The sequence below is a fragment of the Ctenocephalides felis genome, unplaced genomic scaffold, assembly GCF_003426905.1.
Source record: "Ctenocephalides felis isolate EL2017-DRISC unplaced genomic scaffold, ASM342690v1 CF-g0.4_SCAFFOLD_01604, whole genome shotgun sequence".
In the NCBI taxonomy this organism is placed as follows: Eukaryota; Metazoa; Arthropoda; class Insecta; order Siphonaptera; family Pulicidae; genus Ctenocephalides; species Ctenocephalides felis.
The window spans coordinates 24,626,508-24,646,537 of NW_020537758.1; the positions used below are offsets into that span (position 1 = coordinate 24,626,508).

The window sequence follows — 20,030 nt, forward strand, 5'->3', positions numbered from 1 at the left end:
GATGTAAGTGATTAATATAATATATATGCTACCTATATATTGTATATTATGTATGTGGCTAAATGTTATCTGAGGCCAATAAAAGAAAAAACAAAAAAAAAGTGTAGTGCTCCTTGTAACTCATGAATGTAGAAACTGTTCGTTTTACTCTCTTCCTTACCGAAAACCTACCAAATATCTGATCTTCTTAGCCTCACAATCAGTCACGTTTGTAAAGTGAACATTCATCTTGCTTTTTTTTTTCATTCGATCAAAATATCCTTATGAAGGCACTAGAAATCGTCTGATTGGTTTCCTCTAACTCGGTTTTTGATAATACTGTTCTAAAAAATGTTTAAGATCTTTTGGGTGTGTATGTTATTAATCCTTAACATATACTTGGGCAGCTTATTTATGAATACAAATGTCAATCGCTTTGTTGAGTAAAGTAAAGTTCGTAGTGTCCATTGTGCGAGGCGTACGTTGTGCGAGGTACCACTTTACCATCTGCCACGAATATGAGAGCAAGATCTTTTTTGAGCTTAAAGATTTTAATGTGGTTTCCAATCCTTAAGGAGGCGATACATGTAACAAGAAAAAAAAAATCGATTTTTTTTTTCATAAATCGTTACAATAACATCTCAAAAATATGCCTGTAAATATTCAAAACAAAATTATCATTATTTATACAATAAAAACTCATTTAAGTGCCACGCCTGAACTCGACGCTTAAGTGCTATTGTACTCTTATCTGTTTCTGTGTCAAAACTTTAAACGCGTTTTTCTCAAAACGACATTTTTGAAATTTGCGGGCGCGATAACTCAAAAAGTTCTCAACCGATTCCAATGAAATTTTGCACACATCTACTTTACAGTAATAGCTTCTAGTTAAACCTCAAACATTCCAAAAAAATTTTCAAAAATTAACCCTTTTACCAAAAAAAACCATTGAAAAAAAGGTGAAAAATCGAACTTTTTTTTCTAAGGTGTGCCAATTTACGATTTTGTGACTTTTTTAATTTTTTTTTTTGGTTTAACTAGAAGATATATGTTTTATGAACACGTACAAAGTAATTTTTTTAAATTCAGATCACCATACGAAAAGTGAGAACGCCCGCAAATTGATGGCGTTTTCCGAGAGGGTCTTGGCAGATTTATTTTTACGGCAGCCATTTAAAAAAAAATAAATAAAAAAAAATTTTTTTTGTGTATTCTAATATATAATAAATAACCCTAAAAAAGTTCAAAAAGATTCAGTCATTCCTTCCCAGTCCTCAAAAAATGGTAAAAATTAAGGCGATTACATGTATCGCCCCCCTTAACAACCACAAATAACTTGTATTTTATAAAGCATAGGTTTCACTCCTCATTTCATTTTGGACGCACAGAGGTCATTTTGTGTGCTAAATAAATTTCATTCAATGTGTGAAGTACTCAAATGTTATGCTTCTTAAGTAAGCCAAGAATTGTAAATACTTTTCAATTATATATATATATATATATATATATATATATATATACATATATATACATGTGTGTAAGTATGAAAAAATATGTTGAGGTCTTTATAAATAAAATATATACAATATCGATCTTCGTGATAATCTTCGTGTATCTTTCAACACAATTTTCTATCTGAATTGAATTATTTTCCACTTTCCCAGGTTTACACTTGCTCCAATTACACAAAATACTCCACACACGAAGCGTTTGTGTGTCTAGTGTTAATATTTCAATCGGCGCGCCCGTGTCCGTCCCCGAGCACGTCTCGAAGACGTAGCCGTCATTGTGGCCTAATCCCGGTTAATACTACGAGTGATAGTAGTAAATTCCCGTCAAGGTGTACACAGGCGCAGTTTAATATACGACAGCAATTAGAGGCGATGTTCTTCTGCACAATAGTATTTGCTAAGTAGCACACTACACCAGACAGGAGGAATAGACCGACAGCTGGTGGATTCGGGGAGAACTTACTTCTTTGCAACTAAGGTCGCTGTGTAATAAAGCTGAAGTATTCCATATACTTGAAAGCCACTATACTGAACGCATAATACCTGACAATTTTCAATTAACAATCAGGCCTTACAAGCTGTTGAGCGAGTCAAATTAGACTTAATACAGATGGCAATCCGGACAAATGTCTCATCTCTGTGTGATACTTTTTATTATCAACATTTTTTATACTAGGGCGAATATATTTATTGATGCAGTCTATTTTCACTTGCGAACATATTGCTATCTATATTTCCAAGTATAGACTAATGTCACTACTGCTTGACATCAGGCTCCTCGAAGCGAGATCTATTCTGAGACCTCTGATACTGGTCTAAACGCTCTAGCCGCTTACCATGTTATCTTTTGAAAACTAATATAACTACTGTTCTATATCAGAGTGTCCAAAACGAAGACTTGAAACTGAAACTCCTGGTTACGAAAAGTACGAAGGCATATTACAAGGCTACAGAAATGTTACATAGAGTTATAAATTTTTTTTTTATTATGAATGCTTCATGTTTACGTAATGCATTGTGCTCCGATAATTTATCAGATTTTTAAATCATTCTCAATCAGAGTTAATAAAACAACTCGATTATGATGATACCTAAATATTTATTGTACCAAGGCTAATTTTATTTACCGTGGAACGTATTATTTCGGTATTTACTGTAAACGTATTAGTCTATCTCTCATCTTTTTTATCCAAAACATTTAAATCGTCAATATTTTTTTTTTACCATATTTTGCTAGAACCTCAGTCTATTACAAGAATGTTACATGTTTGCATAATGCATTATGCTCCGATAATTTATCGGATTTTTAATGCATTTCTCAATCAGAGTTAATAATCGATTATGATGATCCCTAAATAATCATTCTACCAAGGCTAATTTTATTTAAAAAATTGATACCGTGGAACGTATTATTTCGGTATTCATGGTAAACGTATTAGTCTATCTCTCATCTTTTAAATCGTCAATAACTTATTTTTTACCATATTTTGCTAGAACCTCGGTCTATTACAAGAGACGTGTTTAGTCTCCTTTCGGTTTGGTAATTCGGTTGATACTACGATGTCTTATTTGCTGAAGAAACATTTGACTCTTGTATTCAGGTTCAATTTCTTGTGCTCGAACAATATACACAGAATAAAGTTTAAATATTCTATATGCTTACAGCCGTAACAAAACCGCATACTGTCTGGCGGATTTCTTAGTGAAATTTTCTAAGGCAAATAAATTTAGCAGTACCTTGCAAATTTAATATAATTAATTTGATAATTTCATAAAATTGATATGCTTCTATATAATTTCCATAAATTGAAAAGTATTGAAAATTATATAATATATTTTTTATCATTATTAGTTTCATGTGTAGAGAAAATAATGTAGAAACAAACTGAAATCATTTCTTGATTAAATGTTTTCACATATAAGATTTTTTGTGACTCATGAGATAACTTGTGTAAAATTCATAACACGCTCGGTGTAACAGATTTGCTGTTTTTTGCTTCTGCGCTTTATTTCCCGCACTTTTTATGTAGCAATATACTTGCGGCAATTTCATATGTAACTCTATCCCGAATGTATCTCTATTATATGAAATGGCTCGTGGAAATACTCGTTTCGTACAAATCACAATTTTGGCATCCTGGTTTTACACAACAGGTAACGATTCTAAACAAAATAGGTAATATGTGATATACAGACGAGAATATATCCTACATATAAAATCTCAACCGTGTGTAAAAGGATTTTTGATATTCTGAATCATACTAATAAAACTTATATTTTTGCAAGAATTAGAATACTAATTTTTATGTGGAGGTAAAATAAAATATAATATACTGAGCACCAAGCTCAGTGAAATATCTGACAAACCTTTAACGATTTTATTTTCTTATCTTGACGATTTTGAAATGTGATACTGGAGACGTATGGAGAACTTCTGAGAGTCGGTAAAGAAAGGACTTACTGAGCATGATTATAAAAAAAGGAAACTGGATCGGACCCATTCTGAAATAAGAGTGCTTTCAAAAAGATAAAATAGGACAAAAGAGTTAGAAAAGAAGAAGAATGTAGATGATTAATAATTTACGTGAGAAGAGAAAATACAGGAAACTGAAAGCCAAAGCGTAGGATCAGGAAACATGGAAGCAGAAGTTTGTAAAAAAACGCTTAATGCCTGTATGAGGAATAATTTTATTCATAAGATTTATATGCTCAGCAAGTCATTAAGTATTATTTTTAAGTCATCGGACCGTAAAATTATAATTTTCATATTTTATTTTATTTTGATAGAGTCTTTACAATGCCTCCCAAAGATACAAAAACTGGCAGATTACTCGCAGCACAAACTTTAAGCTTTAATCAAACACGAGCAGAAAACATATTTATATTTACATAAAATTATCTTTTCTCTCCAGGTGTCGTGTATTTGTCTGGTGTTGTTGATATATTATTACTATAGTCTACTATTTGCCAATGTATGTTATTAACAGAACATCTAGTTCGTCAGTCATGGTGTCGCATTGACACCACATCAAATGGAATTACGGGCGCAACATTCGTGCAAAGCTACACGTTGATTAAACCGAGTACATCAGCCGTTGTATGAGCAAATGATGAAAATTCGATATTAATAATATTAAATAAGAGAATCATTTGTGTGACTGTGTTTCGAGTCTAAATATCAACCATGGTTTTAAAACATTTTTGTTATGAAACCAAATAACTATATTGTGAAATGCATAGTCTATTTTGGTCACTGACTTTTTGGAATTCTTAAAGCAGCATCATTATCTTTTATAAAACTTCTGGTTTTCATTTGACACCATTATTATTATTGATTTTTTTTAAATTTAAGAAGTTTTGCAAAGTTTGAAACTAAAAGTAATCAGATGGTTTGAGTTCAGGACTATATAGTGGACGTGGCAAAACATACCAACGTCAACCAATCTCCCTTTTCAAACCATCGGCAAATCATTTTTGCCAAGTGGCCAAAGAAATGTGATGACAATGATCGAATAAATCACCATCTCCATTTGCGAATTCAGGCCACTTTTTTCAACTGCATTGCTTAATTTTGTTAGTTGTTTAATGTTGACATCAGAATTGATCGTTGGTTTGCTGATTGATGGTTGGTTATTGCTGATAACAGCTCAAAGTAGACAATTCCCTTTCAATCAACTTCTACTGGACGACCAGAGCCTTTGTCATCTTTGAGTAAATAATTATGAGAACAAAATTTGGCCAACGAATTTGCTGCAGCTTTTTTGTCAGTAAGGTTATGAATTTGTGCTCATCAAGAAGCAGAGTAGTCGCATAATTAGTCGCATTTTATTTTACCCTTCTGGTATCTTTCTGAATATTCTCTTGTCGATGCCGTGTGCGTTTCGATCTAGGCGAAGGTCGTCATATGTGACAATATGTAGCAATATTATTGCATTATGTTTCAGAAATCCCAGGTGGGGCGCAGCACGTGCGACAGAGTCCCTTGTCCTCATTTACCCCGTTGAGAGCGGTTACGAACCACATACTGCCTAAGACGCGCGGAATTTCTCGATAGTGAAAATTTAGCGCTCTTGTTAAATAATTAGAAAGAAATTAGAAATTTTAACAAATCGGCAACTGCAAATAGATGATTTTTAAAACATCTATTGAAATCGCACTTATGGTAAGAAAACAACTCCTTGATAAGAGTACTATTTTAGGGGCCGTTCAAGTATTACGTAAGCACTATAGGGGAGTTTGTTGATTTGCTTATTTTGGGTTGACATAAAGGGCAGAGGAGTCTGGATGATGATTACGTCATAAATAGCATTTTTATTTTTTTACCGAATGTCAACCTTACATTGTCTTTGCCAGTATCAAAAATTTAAAATAAGTTTGTTATGTTCATAAGATTATAATAATTTTGTTACTCTATGTTGAATACCATATCAGTAAAATCTCTACATCCTAAACCTATTTTCTTATTTTTAAAATTATAATTATAACCTAATAATTACAATATTTAAAAAAATAATACATTTATTGCAAAATGTTTACGTAAGCATGGGGGTAGGGGGTAAGAGCTTTGCTTATTTTTGCTAACAAAGGGGATGGGGGGGGGTACATAATTGTAATAAATCTGCTTACGTAATACTTGAACGATTCCTTATAGCGAATTACTTGTTTTGTATTCATCATGAAAACTTTGATGGTGCTCTAAATTGTGCGAAGGCTGTATAAACTCAACAATTATTAAATGACCCTACAATATCTTGATATTTTTTTTATTATTATACTACAATTTTTTACCTATCCTGAAAGAATATCAAGTAAGACTTTAAATATAAAATAGACTTTAAAAAGACAGATTTATCTAATCAACAGTATTGATTTTATATTTCTATTTATATAGAGATTAACTGGGATTAATGTATGTACTACCTTTTTAACCTTGCACTTATAGTATTTTGTCAGAGATATCAGAAAGTGGGTTTGGATAAATTGTATAAAATTAATTTTTTCCTATGAGTAAGCAAGAATTTGTTATTTTTAACAAATCTATAAATACTTATAATATTTGTATTATTTGAGTCCAAACACTCACAACTTTGAAAACCTTATAAGTACAATGTACAATAATATATGAAAAGATCCGAATTATTTATAGCATCACTGATGTATGAATTTTCAATATCTCGTATATTACACACAAAGAGCTTATTTTTATAATATGACGTGCTTCCAATATGTAAGATATATTACTAGTAGTTTCGGCAGCAGGTTTAGGAATATTATATGAAAAATCGGCTTTGCATTATCCTCATGCTTGCCTCCGAAAACCATCTTATAGCATTATGTGCAACGTGGAATTTTTACATTTTTGAAAATCAGTCGTATATTGTACATATAGAAATGCGTCGATACAAACCTAGTAGGGATAAATTATAGATTTCGTCTATAACAATATTTATCAAATTGTGGTCATTAAATAAAATACATTATTCAAAATCAGCTATTTTGATAAATAATTTTATGTCTACTTATATTTGTATTACACGTTTCACTTTTACAAAACGAATAATATATTTAAATTACAAGCAATCAGGAAAATAATCCACGTGTCTCTCATTATTCAAATTATGAAGAATAATCAAATCATTTCAGAACTGCCCATGACATCGAGAAGTCGGAACCAAACCATATCTTTTTCGCTATAAATAGAAATAAAACAGCAAAATGATACCTTTTTTATATAAATTACGAGGTCAAGATCAGAGGGTTTTACATATTTGGATTAGCTTTATATAATATTTTTAGGAGGTCTTGTTCTCTGAAAGTTTAGTAAACTGTATAATTTTGATAAATTTACAAACATACAAAAAAATGCTATGAAACAATTATTTACTTAGGACATATTTTGAAAACGTTTTATATTGGAATAAGTACATATATATTTAGTGTATGAAGACGCCAAATATTTATACTTGAACTTGAATACGTATTTTTCCCGATATTGTAAATCACATCAAAAACTATTAATTATTATGCACTAGAAATTTATAATTGCATCTGCGCCAATCGATTTTTTAGAGATTGGTAAAGTTTGAAAACTATAAATTTAATTAAAGCTCTCGACGGATTATAATGTAAAACTCTGTGAAAATTAATTAGTTTAATCCTGCAAAGGCTTTAATAATTTTTATTTATATCGTTGTGCACAAATATATGACTTTTTATGAAATGGAACGTTAATTAGAACTACCGAAGAATCCATTATTTTTTGAGATAACGATATCAATAGAGCTTTATACCCTGATTGGCGTTTAATTTAATTAGTACTCAATTTACATAATTGCAATTGAATTTACACTTGTATAAAGGCAAAATGTCAAGGTTATAATTGGAGTAATATGAAATATTCATAATGTAATGTTATCTATTTGCAAATCCATTAGTTGTGTTTATATTTAATATATCAATGTTGATTGTATTATAAATTATATATATATATATATATATATATATATATATATTATATAAAGATAAATAAATAAAATCAACATTATATATTAAATCAATTTATTATCTAAACACTTTCCTAGTGTTGTGATGCTTTGAACGAACTTGACCTTAAATTTAAAAAAAACTGGGCGTAATTGAAAAGGGTGCAGTTGATGATATGAATAGAAAAGAAAAATGATTCTTTGTTACAAGCGTTATCTTTTAGAGAACAATTTATTTTTTTTAATCTTGCTCAATTGAGCAAGATATAATACTCATATACATATACACTTATAGTTTCCCTATAAAATTGACGATTTTGGTATTCAACTTTTGTTAAACTTTCGATTAATATCCGAAACTTATATAATAAGAAATTCCACGCTACCTTAGTCAAACTTTGTAAAGAATCTGCATTTTACGATATTGATTACTTGTAAAACTATATTTAACCAATTTTATCATTAAAATTTTTAATATCATTCTTATTTTCTACATTGATTTCATTATTGAATTAGCTAAACAAAATATAGGTAAATTTATTGATTATAGTTTTGCATATATCACTATGTTTTATTTTATATCGTGAACTTGATTTCATGAAATAGTATAGATTTTAAAATTTCACTACATGGATTGAATATATAGATTTGTTGTTATTTATTTTGATTAAATACTTTTTATACTCATTAAAATTATTACTATAACATTTTTATATACTCAATTATATATGATTAAAAATACAGGAATATATAATAAAATCTTCAGAAATATTATAAGAAATAATATCAGTGAGTGTAATTTGAATGAATTTATATGATTTCATCATTTAAACAATACAATTTTAAAGTAAAAAGCAATTACGCATCACATTAATTTGTGCGCTATCAGGAGACAAAAAGTCATAGATCATAATTGTGAAAATTTTTTTTTTTTTTTTGGTAAGGCAGATTTTTTGAGTTTTGATCTCTGCTGATCTTATGACATCATTATTATTTTCAAATTAAATTCAACAGTTTTCTTCATATATCTTCCAAAAATGTATTTGGGGTAAATAGGTCTAAACTAAATTTTTATACTGGCAAAGGTGTAAATAATAACAAACATATTAATCTAAATTTCAAAAAACTATTTTAAACAATAAAAACTATTTTTTTTAAATATTAAAATATTATCTCTGAAATTTATTAAATTAAGTCATGCATACGAAACGAGGAAAAACAAAATTTGAAACGTATTACATATTTTAAAAAAAAGTATTACATATTTAAAAAAAAAATTAAATTCATTTACTTTACGTTAACTACACACTTTTATATATTAAAATGCAGTTATCTTCAACTAGTGATGTGCCGACTCGAAAAATTCCCGATTCGAATGATTCGAATCAGAAAAAAACCTGATTCGAATCATGATTCGAATCAACTCGAATCAAGTATATATATGGACAAAAAAAATGATGGATGTATTAATTTAGTAAAAGTGATCCAAATTTATAATCAAAATTGTCAGTTTAACCAATATAACCGACAAAGTAGAAATTGTAAACATAAATCACTATCAAAAAGTATATTCTGAAAATTATTAAAAATGATGTAATTTTGAGGACGGCTAAAACATATCTTCAAATTAATTTACAATAATAGATTACCAAACAATTGTGCATCACTAAAGCATATAAAATAATATTTGGAATCATGGGTCGATTGTTTATTTTACTATGTAATCAGTAAAGGATCGCATCTAAACTGAGAGCTGAAAGTTAATTTCATTAATGTGAATTTGCCTTTACTTACATAATCAGAAGTTAACATATTATTTACTGACTTTCTGGTGTTTAGTAATTGTTTCAAAAGAGAATTATATTGAAAGATTCCCGAAACTCGTTTCATAATTTCGAGTGGTTTATTCTGATAACATTTAAAATCTAAAACACTTAATTATTATCAAAATTGGGTATTGATATTTCACGAATAAAATCGCTCTCAGCGCTCCGTAAAATAAATAAACACGCAAGAACGACGACGCATTGTATCGCCCATACGGTTAACTCATATCGCTTGAACTCATATCGCTCGAACGGCTTGAAGTCGGGATGATTCGAATCAGAATTGAAGTCGGAATAACTCGTAACGCCGCTTGATTCGGTTTGGCTCATGAAGTCGGAACAACTCATAACGCCGTTTGATTCGGTTTGAGTCATGAAATCGGAATAACTCATATCGCCGCTTGATTCGAGTTGGCTCATATGAAGTCGGAACAACTCATATCGCAGTTTGATTCGGTTTGAGTCATGAAATCGGAATAACTCATATCGCCGCTTGATTCGAGTTGGCTCATATGAAGTCGGATGATATAGTTAGTCGATGAATGCGGTTAAAGTCACACAAAGACGATTGGAGTTGGCTGATACATTTAAGCATATTAAAGTCGGGTGGCTCGCATTATTTAATTCATTATTTATTTTTTATATTTATGATATTTATTTTTTATATTATTATAATATTGAATAAAATAAAAACATTTTTTTATATTTATATTTATGAAAAATTTTATATTCATGAAAAATTTGTGTTAATACATATTTTATCACAGTAAATATTTCGCGACTTGATGCGAGTTGATTCGAATCAAGTAAAATCTGATTCGAATCAAGTCGTTAAAGGCTTGATTCGAATGATTCGAATCACTTGATTCGACTTGGCACATCACTATCTTCAACTATTTCAATGTGATGCATATTTTAAGGGGCACACTAGTGTAACCGCCTAAAAAAGGTGATTTTTGGGAATTTATATTAAAAAAACTACTTCATCAATCATTTCAAAATTATTGGAATATATTTATACAGTTTTAAGAATACATAGTAAAAGTTTTGAAAAAAAAAGCGTTTTTTTTAAAAAAAAGTCGAATTTTACCCAAAATTTTGGTCGTTTTTGGACTGCCAAAATTCGATTTGTTGTCCGATCAAGAAATCAATAGTTCATTTTGGAGAACTATATATAGAACATGTAAAAAAAATTTGATAGTGATCGGGTCATTTGTTTTTGAGTAATCGCTGCAGTAAATTCGGAAAATGTTGTTTCGAGAAAAACGCGTTTATAGATAAAATGATGGTTATACTATATACTATATACTATATACTCTTTAAATAGCTGTAACTCAAAAATATTTAAGATATCGGTATAAAATTTTGGTATGTTATTTTTAAAGGTATAACCTATCGAAATATGGAAAAATTGAAAATTCGATTTTTTGAAAATTTCACACTAGTTGTGCCCCTTAAGTAAATAATACAATTCGAATCATTTTATTTTACATTTAGTGACTTTGTCATGTTAAGGCAATAATTACCTTAATTAAGTCCTCGTCGTTGTCTCACGTTACATTTACGACCCTTTAATAAATGAAAATCTGTAAATCTGTAAATAACGGTTATTTATTAAAATACATAATTTGAGCATCACTTGCGCGCTAGTTTTTCAATGTGTGTCTAGCATCATGACTCCATTTATGCAAGTTTAGCAAATTTTAAATAATTTTAAATAATTTTTGTGATTACTTTTGGGTCCATTAAATTTGGGTTTCATTAAAAAATTTTGATTTCAACTTTATACAGATTTTACAAGAGTTATTAAGATTTGTATAATATTGAAATATACATAAAACAATGAATGTGAAAGTCAATTAGTTTCTAGACATAGGGGTGTAAAAATGCGTGGGTCTAGCCTGCACAACAAAAACAAGACACCTCTTTACAGTCGCAGCCTACGCTGCTTTTCTGGATTCATTGCCCTTTGGCCGTATAATATGGCCCTATGCGAATCGGGCAATTCACCAGCGGTCGTTCGCCGCAATCGGCACCACGTCGGCGTATTTGTCTTTCGAGTATCGCGATTGATTCGCATTGTTGTGCTAAAACCCCATAATGGAACCTGGGTTTCGTACATTAAATATCTGTACAATCTGTAGGACGATGTATATGTATTACACGCATTCGACTTAAAGGTTTTGGTAATATTGTTAAGGCAAAATCTTATCAATGAGATAAATTTTGAGCTTGTAATCGAACGTCATTCATGTTGTTACCACTTTATTCCCTGCTATGTTAAATTGATTAGCAGAACTAGTGGGGCCTTAAGGCAAATTGCTGGAATTTCCCGTACCAAAAATTATTTTTATTTTAAAAGAAAACATTTTTGAAAAAAATTTACTCTGAAAAATTAGATTTTTGAAAAACTATAAATGTTTAAAAAAATTACGTTTTTTTGAAAGAAAGACTTTTTGAAAAAAAGTGTATTTTGAAATATTTTGGAAATTCTGAGCTTTTTTTCAAAGCAATCGTACTGCGTGCGGAACCCATAGGAATGTAAACAAAATTTATACTTATTGTTAAAATCTCTATAAAATATCTGATAATTTGATTTGCATATGTCTAATGATCATTTTTGAGCGCCAGATGGCAATCTTTTTCACTTTTCCTGACCTGCCTTCATGAAAATTTGATCAGTTCTTCATCTTCTTAATACAAGTAAAATGTTTTTCGAATTATTCAAATCAGACGCTCCGTCCTCTTAAAAACTGAGTTACCGTTTTTGGCACTTTTTGCCCCATATCTTCGGAACGGCTAGACCTGCCTTCGCCAAAAACTAATCAGCACGTCTCCTTATCAATACGAATCGAATGTTTTTTGAATTATTCAAATCGCTTACACACACGCACACACACACACATACACACACACACATACATCCATTTTTTCTAAGGTATGCCAAAATATTCAGAAACCTCTGAAACGTAAAGATATATAAAAATTTTAATTTTCGATTTTTTTGCGATTACTATAACTTACCCTACGGGAGTTAAAAATAGGTTTCCATTCTCCAATCAAAATTACTTAGAAACAAGTTTTTTGGCAGAGATGAGAACTATGTGCTCTTTGAGATGTGATTGCTAATTATATTATTCAAGCACACAAAAATATGTAATCGTATATTAAAATCATCCAATGATAAGAGAAATTGACATCGTCGTGAATCGAAAAATCGCTTATTTTATTAAACTTATTTTACGCACTCGTGCCCCTGAATATACACACGGCTTAGATTCACTCTCTCGAATAAATTAAACATGAATGCTTTTGGAAGTCTCTAAAAAGCTTATGAAAATCCGCAGATTGAAGAAGAAACAGATCTTCTGATATTTATTTATACATGAACTTTATATATATATATATATATATATATATATATATATATATCCCCATTTCAAAGCTTTATTTGATTGTTTATTCTACTACACAAGGTATGTCTCAACATTCAAGAAATATTCAACTGTTCATATCAAATACAATACTATATACACAATATATGTAACTCTTTTGTTTTACGAGATAGCAGTTTCAAAGTTCGGTTATCACAGCATTTGTGAAAATTTATGAAACCATTTATTATTCAGAATGAGATTTGATAATAAGTTGTCTAATTGAAATTTGTAGTAATCTAGTAATTGAAGTTTTTTATCTTATTTCTAAAAATATCACTTTTCAATAATATCAATAATAATATCATATAACATATGTATATAGATACACATATTTAAAATGTATATATATATATATATATATATATATATATATATGCAGAAATATGTTTTTGTTCAAACATTCACAGAGTTGTATTATCTCTTCCAGTTCATTTAGCATATTTTTCACTTATGCACTTCAACAAGTATGAACCAAAATTGCATAAAGCTTTTTGTATTTTATGAAAAGATGGTAATAGTGTACGCACTCATATATATATATATATATATATAATGCATATATATATATATATATATGCATATGAAATCAATATTCAACGTTAATTATTTGATCTATTATTGCAACTCATCTGGTTCAAGGTTATTTCTGCAAAAATCAATGTGCATAATTAAAGTAATTTCTTCTGTCCGAGTGCACAGAAGTTTCTTCAAGAACATTTGTCAAGTATCATGAGATTACTTTTTTACAGTTGGAATTTTTCATCGATTTTGCACTGTCGGAACTTATTTTAAATCGCTGTTCGAACTTAAATTGAATGCCGAGAATACGTAGAGTCCTACCTCATTACAAGAAGTCAACAATGATGAGTTTTCTCCTTTTCCCTCTATCTAGAAAATATTCTTGTGCTATCCAATTATTTTCCTCAATTTATACATGTATCTAAAGCTAAGAAAAATCGATTTACTAGAATGCGCTTAAATCTTTCTTGTTTCCATCAGTTTTTACGTGAACTTGTTATGCAAGTTGTGAAGGCAAATTGGCATCTCATGGTACTATTTTATTCAACTTTGACATTAGGAAGTTACCAGCTAAATCCTAAATGGGGAAAACTGATTCAAGAATTAATTTCATTAGTAGTGTATTAATAGTATTAATAGTAGATGTGCAAATTGAGGCAGCAGACATTTTGATAAAAAAAGCGAGAAAAGTATAGCACTTTCAGATCAGCAGCTTGCCTGCGGCAGAATGATCGTAGTTTCTAAAATTGATCCCCTGCCAATAAAAATTTTATTTAACTATCTGATTGCTTTTTCTTTATATTATTACAAATATTAATTATAAATCCTTTCCTATTATTGAATTAATTATGATACCGTTTACCAGACTTTTGAATTCATCATCAATACAACGATTCAGATTAAATTTCTTTTCATTTCAAAAGGCATGGAAAAATCTTTTCTAATTAGGCTCTTTTATCATAAACCATTTAACATTTACACTTCCGTCTTCAACAAATGGTCATTAAAATGATAAACTTTTGTTGGAGTTCTACAAATTACGAAATTTGCTAACATAAGTACTTTTTAAGATTATAAAGAAGTAATATAAAACTCGAAAACTTTCCGGTACTAAAGAAGTCTGGCCCTTTACAATAGACTGAATGAATGAATTTTAATTGGCAGACTAATAACAGGGTTGTTTTATAAGATGTTGCTTTATTGTGACTGTTGTTCTCTCATTGTTATTTGTGTAATAATGATACTTACTGAGAATTCTTGTAATAATTATTTCTAGTATGATACAACAAAGAGTAAATAATCGATAAGTATAAACAAAGTTTGAGCCAGAGGCTTATGGGCAATGTGTTGTCGTTTGTTAAAGTTTTTATCAAGTTAGATATATATATATATATATATATATATATATATATATATATATATATATATATATATATATATATATATATATATATATGAGTGAGTTCTTGAGGGCGATACATCAAACAAAGAAAAGCCAAAGATTTATAAAATAATCTTTATTTCCAAACGTTTCGACATTCAATTTAATGTCATCATCAGTGGATATTACGTTGGTTAGTTACATATAGAGAAATGTACACAGCACTAGAGATTTGGCACTAACATTTATACAACTAACTTGTCAGCACTATGCATTTTTTTATATAATTTTTAATAAGATACATGCCTCGGTACTAGCAAAGTACAGAAGTCGTGGCAGAAATTACATAATTCTACTTACATTTTTGTTCAATAAAACTATCATTTTTCTGTTTACATCATACAAAAAAATTATATAAAAAAATGCATAGTGCTGACAAGTTAGTTGTATAAATGTTAGTGCCAAATCTCTAGTGCTGTGTACATTTCTCTATATGTAACTAACCAACGTAATATCCACTGATGATGACATTAAATTGAATGTCGAAACGTTTGGAAATAAAGATTATTTTATAAATCTTTGGCTTTTCTTTGTTTGATGTATCGCCCTCAAGAACTCACTCATATATTTCAACATCAAAATTAACTACTAAATCATATATATATATATATATATATATATATATATATATATTACATATGTACAATCATGAATAAAGTATCAATATTTTTTAAAGTAATGAAAATATTGTTAATTTTTGCAAGTTGATGAATTGGTTGCTAATTGTACCAAACATAATTCAATCTAATACAAAACATCAAAATATATATAGTTATAAATCAACGTAATTGTTTGCCAAATCATGTCAGAGTAAAATAACAGTTCCTGATGCAATATGTTTGAAACGAGAAAATTGCTTTATAATAAAATAATGAAAAGTAACGTGCGGATATACAAATTGGAAACGAAATTATTATTAATGTTGCTGTAACTTTGAGCGTTGTAATTAAATATGTTGAATTAATGTCTGTTCGAAACTACTAGCTATATTTTCTATTTTATAATATTTTCTAATATATTTTTCTAATATAAATTTAATACAAAATTATATTGCGTTTACCAAAAAAAAATTCTGTGAAATACGAATTCAAGTATTTTTACATTGTAAATCTTTTTGTACTAGTAATATTTTCTTTTAATTTCAGGAAACTTGATGGTGATTTTGGTGGTTACTCTATCAAGACGTTTACGTTCGATCACGAATTTTTTCCTGGCAAATTTGGCAGTGGCAGATTTGTGCGTTGGAATATTTTGTGTTCTGCAAAATCTATCTATTTATCTCATACCAAGGTAAATAATTGCATAAATTAAGGTTAGATTCAGACTAAAAAATATGGGAAAACTATTATTTTATATGTTCAATCATCGCAAGAAAGCTTCAGGAAAAGGAGCAGTAGTGACAACTGTTTTCACTTGGAAATTTAGGTGGAAATTTGTTACCAAGTGAAAATAACCCTTTCACAAAATTGTTGCATAATTTCGTCAGTATTGCAAAAATTCTAATAATTAACTTTTCACATGCAGATAGGACAACTGTTAATATTGTCATCTATAAATATCGTTGTAGATAGTTGAGCCAAATTATCACAACAGTTTCCCGGTCCCTTAAATTCTGATCGCAGATTAAATAATACTAAAAAAAACAAACACTATTAGGTAATTTAATATTTAATTTGCTGTAACCTATTGATTTTCGTTATGATCTATCGACATGCCTCTATTTATACATCAAGGGAATGGAATTAATTCTCAAAATACAACTATTGCGTACTATTTATAGTCGAACCTTCGGTTGAGAGAACTTTGTGCATTTTATATAAAGTTCGCAACTTTGTCAAGTGCTAATATATCATGGTACCCCCTTACAATGCCTCATGTGACATACATGGTTCAAAGATATTTGACAATTCCGAACCGAGAGAGAGCGATTTATTAGACTTGACTTGCCAAGCCGAAACTTCACTCGAATAATTATATCTGTACTAAATTGCAAATATTATATGTTAGATATTGCATAGTTGTCAAACAGAATCATATTTGAAATCACGGTTATCCATTATATCGAATTTGTAACAATTAGGATTACTTCAGCTCATGGAGCTCATTTGCGATGCAGTGATTGCTACTTAATGTTTCAGATGTAATTTGATGAACTATGTATATTAGATACTAATCGATTTAGTATATTAATATTAGCAAGAAATCATTATGTTAATATTATATTTTTATTGCTAACTAAAATGCAGCATTCCTATTACTTTTCGGCAATTTGTATATAGAGAGAATATGAAATATTTAAAACTTTATCTGTGTTTTATCACTATACAATGTTGCCGTTGCTGTAAATAGAAAATTGCTGTTGCCTTAAATAAAAATTTGCCGGTGCTTTAAATAAAAAATTACCCCGGCTCTAAAAAGAAATTTCTCATGAAATGGAAATTTCCATTACTGAAAAGCTGTTGCTGTAAATAGAAATTTGCTGACGTCGTAAATAGAATTTTGCGGTTACCGCGATTAGAGTTTTGATGCTGATATCAGTTCAAAACTATTGTTGCACTAATGTTACTTTAAAATTTCTTTTATATAGCAATTTTAATATTTTAATTATAAAACAACTTTAAGTGAAATCTTTTAATTTACAAAATATCGCTCTTTTATTTTAATTTCTTCAGCTAGATGTATGATAAATTGTAAGAAAAGTGGCAAAGAAATTGAAAACAAGAATAACAGAGCGTAGTAATCAAAATGAGATTTATCAACTTCACAACATATTTTTTGAAACACAGCACATCTTTCTGACGCTAACTTGGCTAATATATACTACATATTTATTAGTAGAAAATATTTTTAGTATTGATATTTTCAAGTGAACACTCCCCATTGGTCAAAACCAGTAATTGTAAGAAAAACTAATTTGAAATACAAAATGAGAAAACTTTTCATCGTTACAGATGTGCTTTCTAGAGTAGGTACTTAAATAATGTATTGCAAGATAATGGATCCTTCCTGCTGGCTAAAGCTAAAATAGAAAATAGTTTCTACGAGATCTGCAAGTTAGTACTTAATTAATAGAACACAAAATTACGTTCTTTCTTATCAGCAAAGTGAACGTAAATAGTTTTTAACGAGCTCCGACTTTTACACGCTCTGCTGGACTAGAGATTTTTTAAATAATTTAGAATATTACTCGAATCATTATGAATCCGTAATAAGTTATGCAATTTATTAAATATTGCATGTATTTAAACAAGATAAAAATCAATTATGAAGAAAAGTTCTTCACATAAATCTTTGAAATTATAGCACAGTTTTCCTGTTTATTATCACAACTATAATGTAGAATATTGTGAAGATAATCAGTAATATATAAGATAATAAGTAATCTGGGTTTAATTCAGATAGTAGCTACAAACCCCCATAGGTAATTACAGGTACTTTAGCGGGCGACAATTGGACATGTAGCAGCATCGCCCCCAAAGATGCCTCTCAACCCCAATTAAATTGTCACAAGATATTTATAATTAAAAAAAAAGACAAAACTTTGCAAACCACATAATTTTATTATTAGACTACCTATAGTCTATAGATCTATACTAATTATTACTGCTATTGGCAATCTCGTATTCATGTAGATTGTACATTCATTTGTGTAACAATTCATTTATGTAGTTACATTTCAAACGCGTTATTAAATCCGAGAATATGAATATACGTGTAAGCTTTTCAACAAATATTTTTCAGAAAGCAATTTAAAATTCAGAAACAGAATTCGTGTATTTTTTGCTGAAAAGTGCATTAATTTGTTTGTTCCGCTCAGAACTCGAGAGCGTGTTATGCAGTTTCAAATATTCGCTAATACCATTGCTGCGAATTTTATGAACTCTTCAACTCGATTTAAAATTTAAATGAGTAAAATATTATATTATATATAAAATACACATAATACAATAGGTATGCATGCATAAAAAAATTCTGAAATTAAATGAATAAATTGTTAAAGATGCGATTTGATAGATAACCGTAAAGCAAGCTTTATATTTATATTTTAAGGATCGTGTAAAATTTTGTGTCAATTATTATAACGTGTGTCATGAATATATATATATATATATATATATATACTAGATGACCCGACAGACGATTTCCTGTACCCATGTCTACAATTTTTTTAATATAAAGTACTAACATTCACCGTTTACCTAAAAATAATAATTATTGTTACGCCAAAATGCATATAGGTTTATAATATGAGCTATGTTAAATGTAAAACTGCTTTAAACAATAACATGTTTTTTTCATTTAATTCTACAATATTGCACATACATCCCAGTATGTACTTTATAATCACATACATACTAGAAAATTTTCGTAACAAACTTCAGAAAGATTTATCAAAATCCGTATAATCGTTCAGGAGGAGTACTTGTAATCAGTGAGTACTTGTAATTTAATATGAACTTTATATAATAGAAATAAAGCTCAAATTGATTCTACGTTTTAGTTAGAAAACGTTTGTATTTAGAAAAGGGCTGTTTATAGGGATTTCCCGGCAATAATTCGATTTTTTCTCGCCGTAAGAACCATCTTTGGACTTCAACGAACATTTCAAAGAAAGAATTGTCCTAATTTATTGAAGATTCATTTTTATATTATAGATATAAGGCGACCAAATACAGCCCTGTGTAAAGTGCATCCCTGAATAGGTGACAATCTTTCAATACCGTTACCTGAAGCGATATAAATTCGAGGTGCCAAAGGCCGACTACTCGTCGGCCAAATTATTTTCAAACGTATATTAAGTATTCATATAATAAAACTCCAATTTATTCAGACAT

The 20,030-nt window shown here is 29.2% G+C and overlaps 1 protein-coding gene across 1 annotated transcript in view; it reads left to right on the top strand.

The window, feature by feature from the left end:
- Positions 1-20,030, top strand: part of LOC113373546 (trissin receptor) — a 121,611-nt gene that overhangs the window by 71,179 nt on the left and 30,402 nt on the right. Inside the window, exon 2 of the mRNA XM_026613837.1 lies at positions 16,341-16,485. Coding sequence (XP_026469622.1) covers positions 16,341-16,485 — 145 coding nt within the window. The remainder of the gene's footprint in view (positions 1-16,340; positions 16,486-20,030) is intronic.